This window comes from Falco peregrinus, chromosome 2 (genome assembly GCF_023634155.1).
Source record: "Falco peregrinus isolate bFalPer1 chromosome 2, bFalPer1.pri, whole genome shotgun sequence".
In the NCBI taxonomy this organism is placed as follows: Eukaryota; Metazoa; Chordata; class Aves; order Falconiformes; family Falconidae; genus Falco; species Falco peregrinus.
Window position 1 is genome coordinate 513,373 of NC_073722.1, and position 23,644 is coordinate 537,016.

Here is a 23,644-nt window from a genome sequence, read left to right on the forward strand (position 1 = left end):
CGAGGATGTAAAAATAAAAAAAAGGGGGTGGGTGGGGGGTGGGGAGGTGAAATTTATTCTCTATGCCCAGGATGGACAAAAAGTAGCAGGGGTTAAATTTCAGAAAGGAAGATTTAAAACAAACAGTAGGACCAGTAATACTATTATTTGCAGTGTACATATTTACCATTCAAGAAAGTCGTGGAATCTTGGAATCTGTCATTTAAGATCGAGGAAGATGCTGAGCAGGTATCTGTCAGGAGGTACACGAGTTGGGTGCTGCATCAAACAGGACCCGAGCTAGAGTAAGTAGCTCTACCCAGCTTCTGATACTGTGAAACATGCTTGATTAACAAGGTTCAGAAAAGTAGACAAGGAAAACAAGCGAGTGCAGCAGTGAGTACTGGAAGAAAACTGGCAGAACCAGCTCAACAGCTCTGAGAACAGACCTCAGCCCTGGCACTGCTCTTGTGGCAGAGAACCCAGCCACCAGTGCCGGGCTGCGTGATGAGCACCAACACAGAGGAACAAGGAGGAAACCAGCAGAATGAAAGCAGAAAGATCCAAATTATGACAACTGGCCTCCAAAAATACTCTAGCTGCTCTAGCATGGTGTACTGGACTAACTTCCCTGACTGTTTAATAGCTGTGACTGTTGTGTGCATCTGTGGCTTGGTAAGGCAAGTAGCTTACAAGGGTCCAGTAGTGGGAGGGCTGGACCTGCCGTGCTGGTAGGATAACTCTTATAAATGCCTCCCTTACCTTCTATGAGGCACTGGCTGGAGCTCAGATGTTCTTATCCCCATCTCTCAGTGTATGCCAGGCTGCTACATGCCTCCATGCCCCCACCCCCCATTTTACATTTTACATGGGGCAAGTGGAACAAAGCCCACCCGCCTTCTCCCTGTGCCCATCAAATCACACCATCACCAGCACCATGGCACCATCCCTCCCCCCTCCTCCGGGCACTCAGCTGTAGGCTTTGAGATCCAGGAGAAGCTTCTCTGGATGCAAGTGCACTGCTTGCTACAACAGGAGGTCAAGCAGGAAACTTCTGTACTGCGATACAGAGGGGCTTTACTCATAGGCACGAAGGGGGCTTTGACAAAGGTCTCCATTTTCTGCTGTTCTCTACGTGCAATCTACATCCAGGAGAGCCTGTCAGAGTTCACATCAGGCCATGGACTCACCTTGGCACCCATCAGCACAGGGAAACCGTATCTGCCCAAATTCCTGAACAGTCTAGCAAAGCAGAGGAAGTATCTGCTCCCATGAAGTGCCCCCCGCCAGCTCCCCGCCCCCCAGCTCAGCGCGCCCAGCGTTACACCGACCCATGAACGAGGGGGTTTGCTCTCACCTACGTACTCAGAGCTTTCCCTGTGACTGCTTCTTGCCTGGTGGCAAGACCTTCCCCAGGTCCTGAGCGCAGACCTTTGCAGAGGCAGCTGCGTGATCTGGAGACCTGGTACCCAGCCAGGGGAACAAGAGCGCCCAGTCACGAGTGTTACAGGGTCATTTCATTCAGGGGCTGTTCAGTTGATCTGAAAGGGCCAGGCGGACAGTCAGTGACGAGATGGCATGGCTTAGGAGTGTGGAATGACAACGAAAAAAGAATTCCCCTACTTTGTCCCCACCCCATAAACATACACAAATGTGTCTCTGGCAAGATGCACACAAATGCACATTACTGCTACTGCTGCACTTCACGCATGCAGTTCTACATTTGCAGAGGCTGTTTTCAAACATTTCATTTTTTTCCCTCCACTGGCTTAAGTTACTCATCAGTCCTCTCCTTTTTTTAAATAAAATAATAAATATCTATTCTTTGTAGATCATCGGCCACCATATAAATGACACATGCTTTAGAAGCCCCAGTCTGCTGAGCACTAGCAGGAGAAAGCCCCCGATTATTTTTTTTCTATGAAAAACATTATCCTGAACAATTTCTCCTCAAGACACTGGGAAAGATTTTCAAATGCTCCATAATATGCTAGACAGCATTAATGGGTTTTAGGTGGCTTTTAGGCCACAGCTTCTCGTTAATTAGGGAGCTCCGGTTTATAGCTGTTGTAGGATTGTACTTGAAGGTTACCAGGTGTCCTCGTACTCATAATATCCCGTAGTGAAATCATTACGCTGACAATCCGATACCCATTTCACCATTCACCACAGGCTGCCAACAGCTACTTGGAATATTATGGCAAACGATATTGTCTTTAGAGGAAGAAAAGGTGATTACTATAAAAATAAGATCACCGTTTTCTTAATAGCCCAAGAGCCCCTCCCTTCTCAAGTTAAATTCTGTTGAAAAGATTTTTCCTCCACAGACAAAAGTTATTCAGTCTTTTATTAAAAAGAAAAGGAAAGGAAAGGCTGCAGGTTATGGTTATTCTAGCATTCATCCAGGCCAATGAAAATTTGACATATCCTAAATGACAGCAAGGAGAAGAGATTTAAGATCTAACTTACTTCCCTGGTGTTTAAATTGTAAGGCAAATTTACAAGTAAACTGTTAAGACCTGCAAACTGATTGTCCTGTGCATTGGTCTTTTCCTCACTGTGCTCCTCCCGCTCTTGTGGACTGCTCACACCAGAGAGACACCGGAGACACCGGAGATTATGTTGCTCCTTACAGCGGGGTTACGTGACACTACGAAGCCTGTATTCCTGTTTCTCAGGGTTTGTGGTTGGGTTAGCTTACCGAGAACTTAGCGCACCTACGCCCTCAGGCCCCTTGGGACAAAAAAAATGTAAATTACTGAAAGTTGGGACTACTGGAATTTTAATGTTTTAGAAACTAGACTTGCCAAATCAATTGAATAAATATCAATAAAAGAAAAGACAGGTGTGTTAAGACCTTTAGCTGAAACTTACCTCACGCCATTTGCCATTTTGAACATAAGGTGTACAAAACAGGTAAATCAATTCCACACAATTACTCTGATGCCATTAGCAGAAGATCTACTGTAAAGAATCACTTATTAAATATACACTGGGATTTTGGGTCTTGCTTTTAAGCAGCGAGGGTCTAGCACAAAAACTAGCTAGAGAAGTTCCTCCTGCCCACATGAGGCAAAATAGCACGTGGTCGTTAAACAGCAGAAGAGGCACCATAAACCATTACCTCAGATGGAGCAGAGTTCACTCTCCTTCTCTAATGTCAGTCATTTTAAGTCACCAAAGACAACTCACATTTTTAGATCAGCCTAATGGTGGGTTCTCTGCTACCGTATCGAGGACTTTGTCTCACATCAGTAGCTAGTGCCAAGCCTCAATGCATTTCCATTACGGCTACGCCCTGCAGGGTTCCAAAGGGCACAGAATTAAGCAAGTGACCTGAAAACAAGGTCCCATGGCTTTGAGGTTAGCTACATATACACACAACACTTCAAGAATTGTTTCCAGAAAAGACAAGTTTAGCACAGCTCCTGCTGCCTTGGCCAGAGCCAGAAGCTGGCTGATGGCTATATTGCTGCCCTTACCGAGAATGTCAAGTTCAAATCAAATCTGCAGGAAAATTCTGGACTGACAGTCAGTCCTGTCACCAGGCTTGTCCTTGCTAGCATCAACTCACACATCTTACTGTTCTGATTTGGTGCACTGAGCCGAAGAATGTGGCGTCCAACGCTGAATTTTAAGTTTCCTTGCCACACTTCTCTGTGAATTGGAGGCATCGCTTGCCAAGACTCTGTGATTCCAGTTCTCTGAATTACCCATTTTAAACTATCGGTGAACAAGTGATTCCTGAGCTACCTTGATACTTAATTTCAACAGACAGAAGCATCTGTCAGGACTGGGTATCGCAGGAACACACTCTGACATTCAAAGCAGTCAACATACACAGAAACTTACTCCTGCTTTTGTCCAACAAACAGAGCGTGGATGGGAAAAAGCAATACCAACATAAAACCTGAGCCTTCCTTGAACACCAAATATTGCTCTACTCAAAAACATACTTGCCTTGCAATATCACACTCATACCACTGATCTAAGATTAGTAAGTTCTGATATAAACCCATGAAAGCAGTAAATTCAATGTAACATGTAATACATGCAATGTGTTTGCATATTCAATACAGGATTTATTCAGCAAAGTTTACAATAGAACTGCACCAGTCACCCTAAAAATTTACAACCAAAGTTGCTGCTGCAACTCACATATTTGTATTCACAAAAAATCGACTCCTCCCTCTCCCCTGGATGCCCAACACTTTCTGCAGCTTGGCTAAAGCCAGCACTGCCTCCAAGAGCGAAACCTTGGCTCTGCCTGACGACATTGCTCGCCTACAAAGTAGTAATGGATTGAAGAACTGACAGCGCCCAGCCTAAGACAGTAGCTGGGAGGTACGGGTGGGCAGCTTGCTTACAGTAAGGGCACATTTTGAAGTCTTGCGATTATTTCAGTGCAAACATGGTAATAGGTGTTTTGGTCAAGATTGAGAAATAAATCCAAAACTATAATAGGTTTTTAAATATTTCTGTTACTACAGCTGTGAGCTTATTAAAGAGTGTTCTTCGGTGTTACATATTTGTGCTCCCTCTTACAACTGCTCTGTTGGCAGCGTTTTTTCTAAATCAGAATATAGCAGATACCAAAGTCCTAAAAAAAATAAATTTAGTTAGGCTTAGTCGGCATGGCCAATGAAAGATACTATCCTCCTAGAGAAAAAGACATGCAGAAACGATAGGTTAGGTGTTTCTGACAGCCTTCACAGTCTGAGCATCTCAGACCCACCACATGCAGGAAAATTCCCTGGAGATCACAGCGGTCCTGTTGCACCACTTTGCCGGTGTTTGTTCCAGCCCCCTTTGCCAGCTGCTTAGTACTTACAGGGAACTATTTGCCTCCTTGGAGTCAACAAAATTAACAAAGTCCAAACTTCTAAGTTTCCTAACTTACTCTAAAGAAGTTTTAAGAGCAAATTTTGTTTAGTAATTGCGAAGGGCATTTCTGAAGCCATGATTCCCCAAGTCTGACACTGTCGGTACAACTAGCTTACTCACCCACAGAGCAGCTTACAAACGTTAAGACAAAATGTTGTAATGTTCCAGGAGTTTCACAGAGGCTGCTTACATTTGTGCTACAATTAAGGAGCATTCATCCTCCCTTACCACCACCAAAGAGATTCAGAATTGTTGCAGCAGTTGGTGTAGCAGCCACAACTGGGCAAATACTGGCTTTAACAACAGTGACCTCAGCGACCATGCTGACTTACAAAACCAGACTTCTAAATGAATACTTCGAATGTAGAAAAATTTGCACCACAAAAAACCAAAACAAAGTTGAAAAGTTTCAACAAACTCACTCTAAACTGAGAGGCAACTAAATTAACAGCATACTTGTGACTGTAAAAAACTTTGCTTGAGGGGAAATCTTGCTCAGCTGATGAACATCTGAAAGGCTTCAAGTAAGTGATCAAATAATCCTACAGAAAACACAGTTGTTCCTTAATGCTCCCATAATGAATAATGCTAATTATGAATATACTGTACTCACCGTCTGCTTTTGGAATTAATTTGGCAACTGTGACTTTAGTTGAAATATCACTATTTGCATCAGAACTGCCTAGATCTTATTTTTTGAGAGATTTATGAACTGAAGAATGCAACTTATTCACTGCTTAACCTCCAATGCTCTTACTTCACTGTTAAGACAGGAGCTTTTCAAGGAAGCCTGAGGAAATAAAACCCTCTATCTATAGACCAAAATTCGGTGTTGGGGTTTTGCCTGGTAGTTTTTTCCCCCCACTCAGCCACCTCTAGAGTTCTGAGAGGACCACCCAGGCTCAGAGAAGCAGCTGTGACCTTTTATTAAAGGTACACTGCTAGATGTTCAAGGAGTCGCTATTAATTGCAAACACAAATATGAGAACAAATAGAGAGCTTGGAGCAGGAGAAAACAATGAAATTTCATGCTCAGTTGGGCCCCTGCGAGACTTTCAGAGAGTTTAGGGGGAAGTGTTGCATTTGCAATGCCCTCTACAACCAACGCTTCAAGTATACCTTCGAATTACCGTGACCCAGAAGTCAGAGCTATGCCCCCCGAAGCCCAGCTATACTGCTTCAGGCCCAGTTACCACAATCCAAGCGTGAAAACAAAGCAAGAAAGCTCCCAGCCTTAGGACGAGGATCTGGGCCAGGAACTGGACTTAAGTGCAGTTAGCCATTACCTTTTCACCTTTTCACCACTACTGTTGGGCTCAGGAGAGTACCTGTCTAAGCTTATACTGCAGTTACATTTGGCTTCACTGTGTCGCTGCAACTAGTCTAGTTGTAGTAACCGACTACATAAATTACAACTCCCTTAAGACATAATAACTTTGCATTTACACGGGTTTTGTCTTCAAAAAACAACATAGCAGTAGGCTGGCATCAATACCTTCTTCCTACAAGTGGCAATAACTAACTGGTACAGAAATAAATCAGAACTAAAGGCAGTGCTAACCCAGTCTGCACGCACATTTGTACCCCGCATTTGCAAGAATCTCACTTTAAGGAAAATGGAACTGAATCCAGTAAATACATTGCAAGTTCACCAACTCTGAACAGCAAGAAAGAAATGTTGACACTGTACTTTTCCTTTTTTTAAACAAATATTACAAAATTGAATTTTATTGAGTTTCACACAAGATGCACTTATAAAATTGATACAGAATGTCATTCAACAACAACAAAAAAAACCCAAAGAAAGCAATCCCAAGCTTTCTTTAGCAACTGCTAAATAATTCAAAAATAAGATACACCAAATTGACAGATAATCTGAATTTCAATGTGTGAACGTCTCCAATTAGTATAAAATACATCAAAAATTAAAGAATTTCAGAGTTTTCCCCAGCCCAAGTCCTCTTCTTTTTACTCTCCTCCCTGAACAGTAACCACAGATTTTGGCTGTTACTCCAGCTACTCTTGATGGGAAAGGAGTGGCTGAAAGACTGCAGCAAGAAGTTCCCACCAGAGCAGACCATGCCAACCTGTATGGCAAAGCGATCTCATCACCAAGGCTGCTCAGATACACAGTAACTCTGTCCAGCTATCTCCATTTGCTGTATTACTGTAGTCCTGTAAGTTTCAGGGTTAGCAGATACATTAAACTTTCACATGTTCATTAGGCAGAACAACTTTGGCTTTCCCACTCTTACAAATTATGAAACTGGCAAAGAGCAAATTTTATCTTCATTTGTTCAGCAGTGAAGTACTCTTATGATACCTTCCCTGGGAAAGTGAAACTGCTGCTTACTTAAATATCTTAAAGGCATCTGAAGTTAAAGCTGTGTTTTAACAACAATATATGAAGAATTTATCTTCTGCTACAAGCCTCCAGCCTAAGTTTTGAGCTCAAATTTATTCCATTCTTGGTCTGAGGATTCCAAACCATCTTTCATCAATTCTCCTACAACTGCATCTCACACCAGAAATTAGGACGCATTGTGATGCTTAAATGCTTTTTATAGATCTAGTTCATCTACTGAAGTCTGGCTAAAACCAATCAGTTAAAATGTGTAATTCTGATTTGATTGTCAGTATGAGTTTTCATATGCATGTTCTCAGGCAAGTTGATACACAGACTTGTGTATCATTCTTACCAGAGTTAAACCCCAAATGCTGTGTAATATTCTTTACTGCTGCATTCATTTCATACGTACAATTCCAACATAACGCTTGCTTGCTGCAATTAACGCCGCCTTTCCTCAACGTATAGAAGTGCCCCTTTGTTATTTTTTTCCTACAGCAACAAAAAATCCTCAGCTTTTTAAAATAATTTTATAAATAATTTGCTTTGCAGGACACACAACACAAGAAATGAATATGCTTCATATTTGCCCAGTTAAGCAGAACCTTCATTACTGTGATCTTTCCTTGGTGTTTAGATAAAATAGTATGCAGTAAGTCTTTCATTTAAAGGCAAAGTTTTATTCCGATTACAAGATTTTCAAGATACATCTTGAAAAGATTTTTGTTGACAAGAACAACTATCTTGACTTACTGTTTTATGTACCAATGCTTTATGCGTTTGTTGATATAAGCACAAGTTTTGAATTCTGCTTGCAGATGTTTAATAAAACAAGGTAACTGGAAAGGCAAGCTTCCGATCAAGCTGTCATACATTTCCAGGAATGTCCTTATACTGGAGGAACCTTCATGAAAAGTAGTATGTTCTGGAAGCATGGTTTCAGAACGCAGAACAGGATTATGCTTTTTTTTCCAGTCTATTTTCCAGAAAAGTGATACTGCAGCTCTGCCACCAGGCTAGAGACTCAGGATCCAGCACATTTTCCAAGAGGCAAGTTAAAGACCATTTATTGACCTGACCAGATACCAAGCCAAGTTACTTGTAGAAAGAAATTAATTTTTTTTTTGCCATTAATAATTTAAGTTTTAAATAAATATTATGTGCCTTTTTTGGCAACTGTCCATTCTGGTAGCATCTGCTGTCCCAACAGCTCAGTATCCTTAGCACATTGATTAAAAAAAATAACAATAATCTTAGTCAATTCTGTTTCCACAAATAGTAAACCTGTCTATCTCCAACAAGTCTTTCTTTGAAGACCTGTGTTTCAATTCTGAACTGTCTTGGCTTATATCTTTTTCTTCACCATCAGGAGTTGTCAGAAATTGATCAGAATTGCTTGTTACAAGTAAAGATGGCATGTTCTCCTTCTGATGCACCGGCTGATTGGTAACTGATGTAGATCCATTTTCATCTGTGGAAATTCCTATTGGAACAGAAGATTATTACAAAGATAATAATGAATTTAACAAAGACATACTGATGCATCTATAACATCCAGACTAATCCAAAGCTGTTCTGAAAAGCATGTTGCACCAAATCAGCAGAAGCCACAGAAGAATGCTTTGTGGAAGCTACTACCAAGCCACTACCTCTTCTTAGTTTTACCATAAGAGATCTCCTTTTCTAATTTGGTAGAAAAATGGAAAACAAATTCCACAGAAGTTCAGATAACGAGCAAGAGCATAAGCAGTAGATGTTAGGACATACACTGCATCCTTCTGGTTTACATACTGTTTCTTGTCGGCTTAAGCAAGATTTTTGACAGTCATTGTATGAATCAGATGTTTTCTAATGAAACGAAGAAAAGGAATCTCTGTAGGAAGAACTAGATGTGCCTAATCCCCTATATAAGTACAATAAACCTGGCTTTTCTAGGAATAGCTCATGAGTCATGCACTGCTACACACTTTAATAGCATTGGCTCCTAAAGCATTCCATTAAAGATGTCTAATTTTATTCCTGCCTCTTTCTTTAGTGGAATTGAACACTGGCTCCATTAACTTAAGATATTTGTAAGTAATACCCATGTATTGTTTCCACTTTTTGAAAAAACACTTAAACGCACAAGCAACGTCAAGGAAAGAAATTTTTCTTATTTACTATCTCCTGGTAAAGACTGAGTTACTGTTTCTACAGGAATCGGGGAAAAAAAAAAAATCTAATGTGGAGAATGCTGCAGATAGCCCAAGGGATCACTATCTGTCAGAATGGCAACATTATCCAAATTACTACAAAAACTTCTTTCTATTGAGCATCTCTTCACACTATACCATCTACTACCTGAAGGTATACGGATTATTCTGCAGTCTTATGCAAGTCAAAGGTACTAGGCCTGCACTGAGAAAGGAGACAAGTAATACTAATTGTAGGACTTTGTTATAAAGGTAACTATTTTCTAAACCAGCAGCTTCCAGAGAAATCTGGTCAGCCTACAAATGATTACCAGGAACTAGAACTTTCATTCTTCAAGAGCAAGTGTAAAATTTTATCCTTCAAAATTTTAAGCTGTTACTGTGGAAGAGGTGGAAACTCTTAAGAAAATAACTTGACTTTCATTATAAACTGATAGAAAGTAGACCAGATTAATTCCCCTCACCCTCATTCTAGTAAGAGATGGGTTGAGTGACTGTATTGAAAAAAACCCAAAAAACCCCGATAAGTGGGGCACAGGGATTAACCAATATTGCAGAGCCCAGCAGTAATAATACAAACACACAGAAGCTGGGGAAGGTAAAATCATTCTTTCACATAACTGAGGTTTCTAATAAATAAAGAGCTGTTAAAAGGTAAACGCCCCTGCCCCCCCAAAATACTGTTAAAAACAGAGCTCTTTCATCACTGACAGAAGTTAAAAATATTCTAAATAAAATCAGCAAAAGCTTTTTTGATTGCTACTTTTCAATCAAAATATTTCCAGTTGAGGAAATTAGCATCTCTGCTGACTGACCTGGTAAAATTGCTGCTGCTTCAGCTAAAAATAGTGTTCAGGATTTATTTACTGTGAGTGAGTTTGAGGGTCAATCTAAGTAACTACAACTTACCAAGTCTCATATCCAAGTGCAGTACTAGAATGTTTAATTAAAACATTATGACAGTCATCTAATGAAATACAAAAGACATCCAGACCAATTCATATTACGTTCTTTCATCCTGAAACTAAAGCAACTCTGTAAGTTTAAGCTATTTAAAAACAGATGTCTGCACCAAGTTTCTGCCTGATGTGGTCTGACACAGGTGAGATACAGAGAATTACGACTGAAACACTGACAGATTCTTAACTCCACCATTGCTGGCAAGACACTATGATGACTAATAAGCACCTCACATTTCAAGCTGTTCAAATCTTTGGCAAGCAATAGAATGAACGCAATAAAAGCCTCACTGTTAAGTTTTCTAGGGCTTTCATTGAGCTCTTCACAGAGGATGATATACAGTCCAATTCAGCTGACCGGAACAATGAAGGTTTCTATTTCCTTCTATAATGTGTCACAGGAATATAATAATGCCCCATTTCTATTACGTATTAACCACTAATGCTGAGGACCTGTACAAGAAAACTACAAGTAATCATACCTATTATGTGCCATGTTTTACATTAATTTTTATAATAAATGCATAGATTGCTTCCTTATTAAACTTCAGCCCTTTCAGAGATGACTTATAAATACTTACTTATTTGTGTAGTGACAAGGCAGAGAGCGGTGGACTAGATCTTTAAAAGGTCCCTTCCAACTCAAATCATTCTATGATTATGATTTTCAAACAAAAGTGTGCCATGTTCTGATGGCTTGCATCACCTCCACTTATCAGGGTGGGATCTTACCAGAGATAAGTATTTATAACCAAAAGAAGATGCATGACCTAAAAGCAATTCACTCTATTACATTCAGAGACTTTCACAGCTGCGATATGGTACAACTAAGGTCTGGCAGCAGGGTTACTATGCAGCAGCGTCATACATCTGGTTTAATATTAAATTTAGTCTGAAAGCCATTTTCATTACAGCTGAGAACAAAACAAGGTAGTCAGCCTTACCTTGAGTAGATTTAAACATGCTTTGCTGTTTGCCAGCTGGTTTCCCTGGGGTGGCAGTCAGGACAGGATTGAATAATTTCTCCTCCATTTTTGCCTCCTTCACATATTGACATGATTTCCCCAGCAATACAATACTGTTAAGGACTTTTAGAGTTATTAATCTGAAAAAATAAAAGGATTTGTTTTCATATTTTCATTAGCATATTAAAATAATTGCATATTATTTATACTGCAATTAGTCACATTAAAATACTTGCATATGGTTACTGCTCTCTTGGAAGGATTAGCTAACAAATTAAATCCCTCCAATACCAAGATCAAAAGGTAATTTCCTTTTTGTAACAATCTGTTTCAGATTCAATGCCTCCCCCCCCCCCCCCCCCCCCCAAGGCATCTGGAGAAAACCATGAAGTTTTATCATAGTTTAGCAAAAGGACTACAAGGACAGTGAAGCAGCCATTTGCCATTTAATACACCAAATATTTAAACACAGAACTAAAAAGGCCCCTTAACAGTGCAAGTCCAAATTAAATGCACTACCATTAAAACAGCAGCCTTAAGTGTTCCCCACCAAGGATCACCAGTGGACTTTGAACCACAAGAAAGCAAGTATCTAGCTTTCACAAATTACAGCGATCATAAAAGTCCTTTTTCGCATCCCAAAAGACAGTCCATAAAACCCAAAGAGGCAGCACCGCACTGCCATCATGGTACAGTCCAGTTGATAGCAGATTCCTTTTCTATTATCACTCATTTGCAGAACAGACTTCAGCAAATCGTTGAAGTTTTTTTTCTTTTTAACCTGTCTTCTCGTTTGAAGAACAGGAAGGTCTCATCTTCCATTAAATGCTTTTATATTTACAACTCAAATGAGCTTTGTAAAATCTAAGTTCTGTTACTAGGATTACAAGACACGCAAACCAACGTCCACTGCAGAGGTGACAGCAGCGGTGACGCAGGTGAAGGTTTATACAGTGTAGCAAGGAAATGGCGATCTATTCTCCATATGATGAGTATAAATATTCTCCACACAAATCAACCTATGTAACAAAAGTGAACCAAATACAGACTCTAAATTCATTCTCCACTCTGAAAACCCATTTATTATGTACATCACTAACAGATTAAAAAACTGAACGTTCACAGATGCACGAGGGGGTTTAACTGCTTAATCATAAATTGACCCAAGCACACTTCAGCAGCAGCTTCACTATCCCTCACTGCATTAATGTAATCAGAACTTGTCAAACAGAAAAACAAAGTACACTGCACTTTTAAGGGAATTTTAAGTAATACATTTACTTGTAGAAGAAATTTAGAGACATGGAAGAATGAGCAGAGGAGACTCACATTTTAGTATCCAAGCAACCATTCAGCAAGTTGAAAGCTGTGACTCTACAGTTTTAGTAGGTTATCGAGATAGATCTTGTTTCTGAGAGTTGAAAAGCCCTCCTCCAATTTTATTAAGTTTTAAGAGACGCTTTTCCCTACAATTTTTAGGTAGCATGCTTTTGTTCTGAGACAATAGGTGTTTATACCCCGACTTGACTCTGATTTAATGAGGTTGGAAGTTGAAAAGGCCATAAATCAACACTTCACTGTATCAGTTCCAGTTTCTCACAGAAAATTATGCAAGAGTTTCCAGCGAACCTCCTTTATTCTTTTCTGCCAGTCCACCCCGGGCTTAGATTTCTAACAACAATGTAAAATCTGTGGTTATTCAAAATCCCAGAAAAAGAATTCTCAGGTTTCATATGCTGGGCAAGACTCTTGAATAGTACAACTTAAACTATTACATTTGTTAATATCAGTACAAAACAATATCCTCCACATTATAGTCTCAAACCTTTGCCCAGTTAACTGTTTCGGATTTTATCAGGTTGTTTCTCACATATCTATGCTATACTAAACTGATGAAAAGCTGAAATTCTTGTTCAGAACACAAATTGCTTGAAAGATGCAAGGAGTGAGTTAGCTCCAAATCTGAGATCATGGCAGAAGTAAAAAATCTCTTCTCATTTTTCAATAAAAACAAAATAAACCAAAATGTATTTACTCTTGTAACCTACGCCTTCAAAGAGCAGCTTTTAATCCTTCATGTTAAACCACGTTACTTCTTCCCACCCTCCATCATCCAAGCCACAGAGACACTGAAAAATCCAGTACTGGGCTGAAGCAGTGGAATGGTAGAGGTAGGGAAATAATTATGTTTATTGGGAAACGGGAAAAGCCACTGAGCAGAACGAAGGCGTTGAGCTCGGTATACCACGGCTTGAATGGGACGAGCAGGGGCTAGTGCGTGCAGCTGCACAGAGCTGGCTTTCAGGAGAACACGGGCACAGCACGGGGCACGCTGGGGAAGAAACCCAAGTACGGTGCAGGGAAACATGGCTAACATTTTAATATTTGGCCTATATGCAATGTCTCAAAGCCTTAGTTATCCAACACTGAACAGATGTGTCTCTACACTGATGTGGACTAGACACATCAGATCAAGTTCTATTTTTTTTTTTGCAGTCAAGGTCAGATTAGAGGTAAGTGTCTATTAATAAAAGACGTGTAATAATATCTTCTTTTTCATAAGGAATTGTAAATTAGCAGCCTCATCTCTTCCACTGTACCTGCTGAACCACTGCCCCACACCTAGAAGTCTCTTACTTCCCAAGTCTCACTGCCTTCCGTTACAAACACAGCTTGGCAGGGCACTGGAAGAGGCAGACTCACAACAACATAGGCAGGTCCTCTGTACTGCAGCAATTTGAATCACTTAATTCTTTATGATCCATTTCAGGATGACTCCAGTATCAATCAGTACTGGGAGACAACAAATGCTGACACAGTTCAGCATACAGCTTTCCTAGAAACTGGCCATCCCCATGGAGTCGACAGTAAGTGCCTCAGGACCAGCAAACTAGACTGGGATTGAAGTACACCTAAATGCATCTCAGAAGTAGGTACTGACTGGAAAGCAGTTAAGGATAACACAAGTATAAACTAACTCGGCAGTGAAGAGATACTTGCAAGTCATCGGTTGCGGTAAACAAGTTGCCATAAGATGTTCTATCCTTTAACTAAGGTTACTTACGGAACTCACACTTCCCAGAAAGATGAGCCCTGTATTTACTTTTTCTTTTCTGTATAGCAGTTTCCCAAAATGAAGAAACCTTGCATTGAACTACCAGAGAGAAGAATTCATGATCTGCTCAGAGCAGTTAAAACTGCTTATTTTTGTTGGCATAATGAATCTTTTGTTCTTTTCACAGAAAGGTTCATTCCTTAAAATTCAGTTTCCCCTTTTATGCAGAGATATGGTGCTTGTCTGTCAAACTCTTTCTATTATTTTTCCATTACTTTAATTACTGAAGTTACTTATTGAGGGTTATAATCTGCCAATACAGTTACAGTACTTGGGGACCAATCTGCACTCTCAATTTCAGTTTATGAGTGTTAAGTGTTTTACACTTACGTTCTACTGAACATAAACTGTGTTTACACTTATACACCTAGAAGTATCCACAGAAGCTTTGTTCATGAATCTGACCAAATAATGGTAAATACTTTTCAATTGTGTGTATTTACTTACCCACAGTAGAACAGCACAACACAAACATAAGCTAAGACTCCTTGTACTTTTATGGAGCTTGTTACAACTCTGATGAGCTGTTTTAAGGATAAAAGTTAAACAGTTAAAACACACAGCACACAATTATTAATATTCTAACAGATCTTTCGTATTTGGTAAATTCAAGACAAAAGTAGAAACATCTACATTAATAGACGTTTATTCTAATGTTCCCCTTGGTAGCACTAACTATTCAAGATTTTGATCTGAGTAAGTATCACGTTAGCAGCTAGTTGCAACTTTGCCAAAACTACAGTCTGATAACATTTCCTTCACCTCTGACTTCCAAGTAAAATACCTGAAATAAACTTCTCCAAAAGTCAAGGACTGGAAGCTGAGCTACCAGTGTTTGAGGAGAATGTCAAGAGATGCTGATGCAATAAAACAGAATCAGTGTTTCACACATGGTAACATTTTGAATACAAAATTGCTTTGTGGACTAGGCAAAGGAATCCCAAATTTCAGTAACAAATGATCCTGAAGTCTCAGTTTTACTTTAGTATTTCAGGGTTAGGATTCCAAGTTAGGAAAGCACTTCAGTTTGTTGTAAACCTATGAGTATCCAGGATATCATATCTGAACCCAGTTAACCTGAAAAAAGAATTTCAATTGAATTTTCACGGGATGTAATTTAGTTATAAAAGAAAACACGATTATGATAATAGTTGTTTTGATTTTTTGTGGTTTGTGGGTTTTGTTGGCTGGTTTTTGTTTCGGTTTGTTTTTAAGTCATGGATAAAAACTAGGCAAAGCCTGTCAATAGTATTTTTTCCCCATCTCTACAGCAGAACATTCTATTTAAGTTAATTCATATTGATATTCTTCCAGGAATAGCATCTTCGCTGGCAAAGCAAGGACATGTTCCCAGTACTATGGTAACTACTGCTTGTCTACATGTGTGTATGGGGAAGTCTGAGCAGCTATTTACAGAAAACATTCTGGAACAGTTTCAGAACAGAGAGCATGTGGACACAATTCCAATAATGAAGTGATTAATTTTATAGCAGCATGTCCATGTAACAGGATCAACTATTTCAGAACCATGTATTCGATAACAGCTCAGAAATTCGGTGCCCCATATAAAAGAAAACGTAGTCATTAAGCATACCATTACAGGGACAACCAGAAGGACTCCTATGAAAAACCTACAAACGCCTAGTACGCTACGGCTAACCTTCTGGCAACCAGCTGCTTTGACTATTCCAAATGAATGAACAGGATAATTGCCAAAAGGAACAGATTAATAAGCTCAGATGTAGTTTAATTCCACTGCTACAATTCAAGAGTTTATAAATTCTAAAAAATTAATATATATTCAATTTTCTATGAAAGGCTGATAAACAGTAACACATAAGTGAGGTCATAACTAGTATGTGATAGGTTATACTGAATGCTAACTCAACCTCAAACTCGCAGCATCATTACAGTTACTTGAGATGATCTTTTTGTCCTCAAAACATCAAACCGAGCCAGCTATCTCACAGGCGTATATTCTCCAAGTGAGATCTTATTAACAGAAAACTGATAGGAAAGATAAAACTTACTAAAACAGCCAGTGGAAGAGGAATGAAACCCATTCTTCTGGAAACTGAATCACTATAATCTGTATATGCCTAGGAGAAAGAAGAAGAATAACGAACTATTTATGCAAAGGAATGAGCTTATTTTAGCTTGGCACACCACCTAGATAAGAACCACATCTACAATAACAAACACTATACTGGTATAAAGCATGCCTATTCACATTTTGAAATTCAAACGTGGATAGCTGTACTCTCAGACAAAAATGTAATACTACCATAACCAGTAAGATTAGCTTCAGTGCTCTAAATCAAGAGCAACTGGAGTGTAATACAAATCTCTAAATCGAGAGCAATTAGGACACTGAATCCAAACGTGCTATGATATTTCATCTGTACACTATTACTAGCTTAGAGACCTTTTTGTATTAATTTGACTTTGATCCTCAAATACTGTACATAAAAACCCGTAACAGGGATAAAAGAACAAATATCCGTCACACTAGACATTTTAAACCATTCTACAAACATCTGTAATTAGCCAGACAATAAATGTGTTAAAATCATTCCGAAAAATATGCCGGCATTGGAACTCTCAAAACACAATTGCTTTGCATGACAGCTTTCATGCAGTATTGAATGTGATGCCAAAGTTAGTGCCTGTGTGATGCTACGTCATTTTCCACAAAGGATCCTTAGGAAAAGTAATGGAATTTTCAGGACTAATAAACAGTTGTTTTTTTTAAATTAACACATTATTAATAGTCAATTATTTGTAATTTAAGGTGTCTAACTCCTTTATGAATACAGCTACTGCATTCCTAGCAATAGCTATTAAACATGCCCAAAAATTCTACATAACTTATTACAATAAATTTCATTTCATAGTTAAGAGCACTCACTAATAGTTAACAGACTCATCTAGGAAAGGCGTGCTGCAAATAGACTTCCCAAAACAGTACTGATGAAAAACAAAAGCAGGCTGTGTGCTCTGCAAATACCCATACCACAACAGTAACACACATGGTACAAACACCCCTGAACATTGTGCAGTCTGTGAAGTAGTCATAGAAATTCCTCATGAACACTGTATTTTGATCCAACACAGTTAAGATATTCTTGAGGTAACTTTAAATCACTGTTCTTTTTGTTTTATTTTGTTAAGCTTGCTTACTTCCCATATCTCAAAAATGTCAAAGTTGTTACAACCATCCCCTGACTATAAGTGTGTTTGGAAGACTTCTCAACAATATATAAAATAAAGCTCAAAATAACCTGAACAACTGGATAAAGGTAAGAATGTACATCAGAAGGAAATACTCCTTTTATCTCTTACTAAAAAAAGCAGAGTAGAATTTCAGTGCTTCGGAAGTGTAACAGTTCCACACATATTTAAGTACTTGTTTCCATATTCCCCCCACAACAATTACGTTAGTTAATACAAGCAAATCCCTTTGTTTTCAGGCTTACGTTTTTCTGTCGACTGCTAACAAGGTCAAATGCAAGACTAGCTCTGTATTCACTGTAGACCTGGAAAAAATCCAGCACAAGGGATGTATGATTAATTTGTTATCACACTTCATACAAGTGACAGAGATATTAATAAAATATTTCTCTAAAAATACTACAAATATGCAGAAGCTGAATGAATCAAAGCCAGTTTATCTGAGGTCTAATTGCAGCCTTCAACAGATGAGCCTGTGTTTCTGTGATCAAGTAACCTGTGTGTATATATACAACGAACAAACAATACTACGGTAAGGTTTAGGAATTGCATGAGACTTTATAAAGCATTTACTGGATTTGAGGATCATCAGAAACATGAAGTAAGAGAAGTCATGCTTCATAGAATCACAGAACGGTTTGGGTTGGAAGGGACCTTAAAGATCACCTAGTTCCAACCCCCTGCCACGGGCAGGGACACTTCCCACTAGACCAGGTTGCTCCAGGCCCCATTCAACCTGGACTTGAACACTTCCAGGGATGGGGCATCCACAGCTGCTCTGGGCAACCTGCTCCAGTGTCTCACCACCCTCACAGTACAAAATTCCTTCTCAATCTTAATTAAATCTACCCTCTTTTACTTTAAAGCTACTACCCCTTGTCCTATCACTACATGCCCTTGTAAGAAGTCCCTCTCCAGCTTTTTTGTAGGCCCCCTTTAGGTATGGAAGGCTGCTATCAGGTCTCCCCAGAGCCCTTTCTTCTCTAGGCTGAACCCCAGCTCTCTCATCTGGTTTTCACAGGAGAGGTGCTCCAGCCCTCTGATCATCTTTATGGTCTCCTCTGGACTCACTCCAACAGGTCCAGGTCCTTCTTACATTGGGGGTCCCAGAGCTGAACACAGTAGTCCAGGTGGGGTCTCACAGGAGTGGAGGAGAGGGGAAGGATCACCTCCCTTAGACTGCTGGCCAGGCTTCTTTTGATGCAGCCCAGGATATGGGTGGCTTCCGAGCTGCAAGCGCACATTGCTGGGTCATGCTGAGCTCATCCACCACCAACCACTGCCTGCCTTCTCAGGGCTGCTCCTAATCCATTCTCCACGCTGCCTGTATTTGTGCTTGGCACTGCCCTGACCCACACGCAGGACCTTACACCTTTGCTTGTTGAACCTCACTGGGTTCACATGGCCCCACCTCTCAGGCCTGCCAAGGTCCCTCTGGACGACATCCCTTCCCTCCAGCACGTCAACCGCACCACTCAGCCTGGTGTCACTGGCAAACTTGCTGAGGGTGCGCTCAATCCCAGTGTGTTGCAGACAATATTACACAACACTGGTCCCAGTACTGACCCCTGAAGAACACCACTCATCACTGGTCTCCACTTGGACATCGAGCTGCTGACTGCAACTCTGAGTGCAACAATCCAGTCATTTCCTTATCCACAGAGTGGTACATCTGCCAGATCCGTGTCTCTCCAGTTTAGAGACAAGGATGTCGTGTGAGACAGTGTCAGATGCTTTGCACAAGTCCAGGCAGATGACGTCAGCTGCTCTTCCCTTACCCACCGATGCTTTAACTCCTTTCTAGAAGGCAACCATGCTTGTCAGGCACAATTTGCCACTAGTGAAGCCATGTTAACTGTCACTGATCACCTCATTTTCCATGTGCCTTAGCATAGTTTCCAGGAGGATGTGCTCCATGATCTTGCCAGGCACAGAGGTGAGACTGAGTAGCCTGTAGGCCCTGAGATCTTTCTTTATTTCCTTTTTAAAATGGGAGTTATGTTTCCCCTTTTCCAGTCCATGGGAAGTTCACTGGACTGCCATGACTTCTCAAACATGATGGACAGTGGTTTAATAGCAAAAAAAGTCCTTTAAGTACTTCAGCCTTCTCCATATCCAGGTAACCAGGTCTCCTCTTTCCCGTTTACTTTTTTCCTACAGTTCATAAATTGGTTTTAAGCTACAAGAAAGGTAGCACTGGGATCAAATTTAAAAAATGGGGGAGCTTACTTACGTATTTTAAGGAAGCGATCCCATGAAAAAAGCAAATTTTATGAGAAAATGAAGATGCCTTTTTTTTGTCTTTATAACAGTTCTACATATTGCGACAGAAAAGCATCTATTTTAAGGATAAGTGTCAGGGTAACTTGCACTGCAGGTGTTCAAAACTTCTGAAAAAGTCTGATCTAGTAACTATCGATCTTTAGAACTTCATACAAAAAATTCAATTTATTAAATAAACCGTGAAAACTGTCACTCACTACCCCCATCCTCCAGTTATTTCAGCACACTGAAGCATGCTATATTTTTGGCTATCGTTACTTCATTACTGCTCTTTTCCACACCCTCTGTATGAAAGTAGGGCATGCATAAATGCCTCTGGCATAAGGGAGCTTATTAAGTACATCTATTAAATTTGTTTCTATACTACACAACGTAGTTACTTTGGAGATGCTGAAAAAGATAGCACTTCCAAGTTCTGGTCTATTTCCTGAAGTGTTTTTAGTAGTAAAAAAAAAAAATTCGAACTCATCTCTTCACAAATTTATCAAATGCATTTGAATTCACACAACATGCAAGGCAAATGGCCAATGTATCATGCCACAACACACAAAAAGTAGCCTCATTTCCTACTATAAAAGAAGGACTGCATAATATATACAGCCTAAGAAATTTCAGGAGTGGGAAACTAACATAACCTACTTCGTATCGGTGCTCCAAGGAAAGTGGAAAAATGTATCTCTGCTTTCAAATTCCACCTCTAACACACACGCAAGAACAGAGATTCAGCAGCCTCACTAGATTTGCTTTTCCCAAAACCTGAATTTTAACCTACAATCCATTCTGTTAGGAAAAGGTGCAAGCTCTGTCTAGATCGTACAACAAGTAACCTGTCAATTTAACTAGTGATCACTTCACAAAACGATCTGCCAGTTATGTGAATTGTACTTATTTTGTGAACTGTTATACAATGCTTTCCATAATTTATGGATCTGGAACTACTAATTTAGAAGCAGAGGTGTTTGTTCCACATTGTAAGGATCCTCAGAAGTATACTGCATCAGGAAACTACCAACCTTCCCCAAAGTATATCCTATACATGAAGATAACATTTTTTACATTTTCTGCACTGGAATAGATTTTAATATTTTAAAAAAATTAGCAAAATAAACTACAACTTAAAACAGCACTCAGCATTCCAAACAGGATACCTACATCTGCTGTGATGTCATTGAACTTTGTTATAAAGGCGTGTTTCACAATATCCACCGCAATTTCTGAAGCAACCACCATGCAAACATCTGGGAATAACACCCAAAGATGATCTGAAGGTTGGAAAGAAACAAGTTAGGCCATTTAATTTGATGTCAGTATACAAAACCACCAAATTATAACACGCAGTGTTATATATAATGCTCAACAGTAAAAAATCGTCAAAAGTCTGAAAAGTCTGTAACTTTACATCACCACTCAACAAGCAGCGTGTGTGTTCTTGCTTATCCCACTGCTGTTCTAGAAACTTATAGTACTGTACAACCACACCACAGTTTGGATAAGCTTTATCTCTACTAGGAAGACAACCTTTGCACATGCTAGATAAATGTTGAGCATGTATGAAAGATAGACAGAGCACCTGTGGTGTTAGATGCGTAAGGTAAAATTTAGGTAGACTGGTAACATTCAAGCAAAATACACCACACAGATCAGGGCTCAAAATTATTAAAATTCTAATAAAACAAAATCCAAATTTTACTCAATACTTACTCAATATAGTATTACAATCTTAAGTATAATAAAAATGGAAATTTTTACATACTCGTCTCACTGGCCTGACAAAATAAAATTCTCTAGGGGATCCTTCATCTTCAAAGTACTTCAAGGAAAGGGCAGGACTGGGAAGAAATCATTCAAGACACTACGCGAAACCTAACTATGCACATCTGTAGTGTAACAGCATATACTTCTAGCAGAAAGGACAGGGTCACTCTTACAGGAAAGCCAGTAATTAGAAAAATGAGAATCTAAGGTATCTTGAAATATTGAAAGATTTCTCAATTAAATGCCCTGGCTACCCTTATCTTTCAGATTGAGGAAAGAAGCAAAAGATCAATTGTCGACAGCACAGGAACTTGTCATTTTGTATTTAATTCTTCTACCAGTTAACTCACCTGGATTCCATGAGAACTGTTCCATATTTCTTAGACATACAATTAGTAGCAGCACGTAATTGGTGAACCTCTCCTTTATATCTAGTTAAAAAAAAAAAGCTGTCAATTCCAAAGAAATACTTATTTGCATACATAGTTATCTATTCATTCTGAGGTTCTATTACTTAGTAAATCTTGGATTAGACAATCTTCTCCCACAAATTTGGATTTGAGAGGAGGGGACGCTGGGAACCACACCACAGACAGGAACTCTGCAGTATGCTGTGACCTGACTGGAAGTCCATCCAGTGCTGCATCAGCTCAGCTTTCCCAGCATCAAAAGGGACTTAAGTTGTGACTTGTTGCCACCTTTTCCAATACATTCATAGAATAGTTATCTTTCCTGATGAAGTGTGTGCATTTCTTAGGGGATTCAAAAAGGACCAGCACCTCCTGGTGCAAAAATGGAGACAATACACCTGTCTATCTTTTCAAGTTATTAGCAAGGCAAATTTCATTTTCTACAGATCATGGATATCCACATTTTTATATACTGGGTCCAGTAGTCAGAAGAAAATTAACTCTATCCCAGCCAAAACCAGGACAGACATCTTTGGCCTTGAATTTCCTCTTATGCTGGGCAATAAACATTCTTCCCCCACTAATTTCTGAGACCACATGACAGGCTGACACCTATTTTTCCCCTCTGCTTATTTTTCCTGATCTCACTGATCTCCCTTCTAATCTTTTATCTTTGCTGCCACAGCGGTTCAAGGCTGCTCAAGAGTGAGAGGAATGAGTTCAGCTGCTCTTCTTCATCCTTGTCCTTCTCATCATCCGTCAGAGATGCAAGCAAGGGAGAAAGTGAATATTACAGCGGCTTCAATAGTAAACCCAGATGATTCAGAAATTTGTTTCATTTCTGTCTCATGGGCAATGACAAAAAAGGCTTGATGATATCCAAAATAACCAATGGTAACCAGACCTAAATCCCGATTAAAATTTCAGAATACAAAATACACACCAATAATATTTCATCATTTATTATGAACTTCTTTGATGTTGTATATGTACTTTTTTTTTCTTTTAAACAGGCAGGGGGAATTTCCTGTACCATGTATTACCACTTCTTAGATGATGTGATGAACTATAGAACAAGTGAAGCTACATTCCTAGATTCACACTTACGGACATTATACTCTTAAAGAACAACAAAAGGAAAGTAAGTTACCATGTTTGTGAATCTGGGGAGACAGTGACAAGGCACCAGTGTCAGCGTTCAGTTACAAAGAGCATAGGTACTGGCAAAAAAATGTCTCTAATGTGCTTTAGTGTGAAGAAGAGTAAAGCAGGAAGAAAAAGGGATCTCTTCCTCATTCTCCATCATGACAAATCCTTAATATTGATAGAAGCCATTTCAACTCGATTTCAGACATACCCCATGAAGTGCTGGTGATAAGCGTATCACAAACTGTTTCTCAGTTAGAATACAGTACAGCTTTAACAACCCTTTCCATCATAAGACAGGGTTAAATGACAGCCAGAACAACTCTGAGGGCATTTTAAACGGTCTTCAGCTACCTCCACAAGCATGTGATTAAGAAG

General features: G+C 39.5%; 1 protein-coding gene across 9 annotated transcripts in view; it reads right to left on the reverse strand.

The window, feature by feature from the left end:
• Positions 1 to 7,869: 7,869 nt before the first annotated feature.
• Positions 7,870 to 23,644, reverse strand: part of TAPT1 (transmembrane anterior posterior transformation 1) — a 48,347-nt gene continuing 32,572 nt past the window's right edge. For all 9 annotated transcript variants that reach the window (XM_055794131.1, XM_055794132.1, XM_055794133.1 and 6 more), the window contains 7 exons: positions 22,061 to 22,141; positions 21,108 to 21,217; positions 17,918 to 17,977; positions 16,472 to 16,540; positions 14,889 to 14,965; positions 11,306 to 11,466; positions 7,870 to 8,693 (listed from right to left, as the gene is read on the reverse strand). In XM_055794131.1, the coding sequence (XP_055650106.1) occupies positions 8,464 to 8,693; positions 11,306 to 11,466; positions 14,889 to 14,965; positions 16,472 to 16,540; positions 17,918 to 17,977; positions 21,108 to 21,217; positions 22,061 to 22,141 (788 nt within the window). In that variant the 3' untranslated portion in view covers positions 7,870 to 8,463. The remainder of the gene's footprint in view (positions 8,694 to 11,305; positions 11,467 to 14,888; positions 14,966 to 16,471; positions 16,541 to 17,917; positions 17,978 to 21,107; positions 21,218 to 22,060; positions 22,142 to 23,644) is intronic.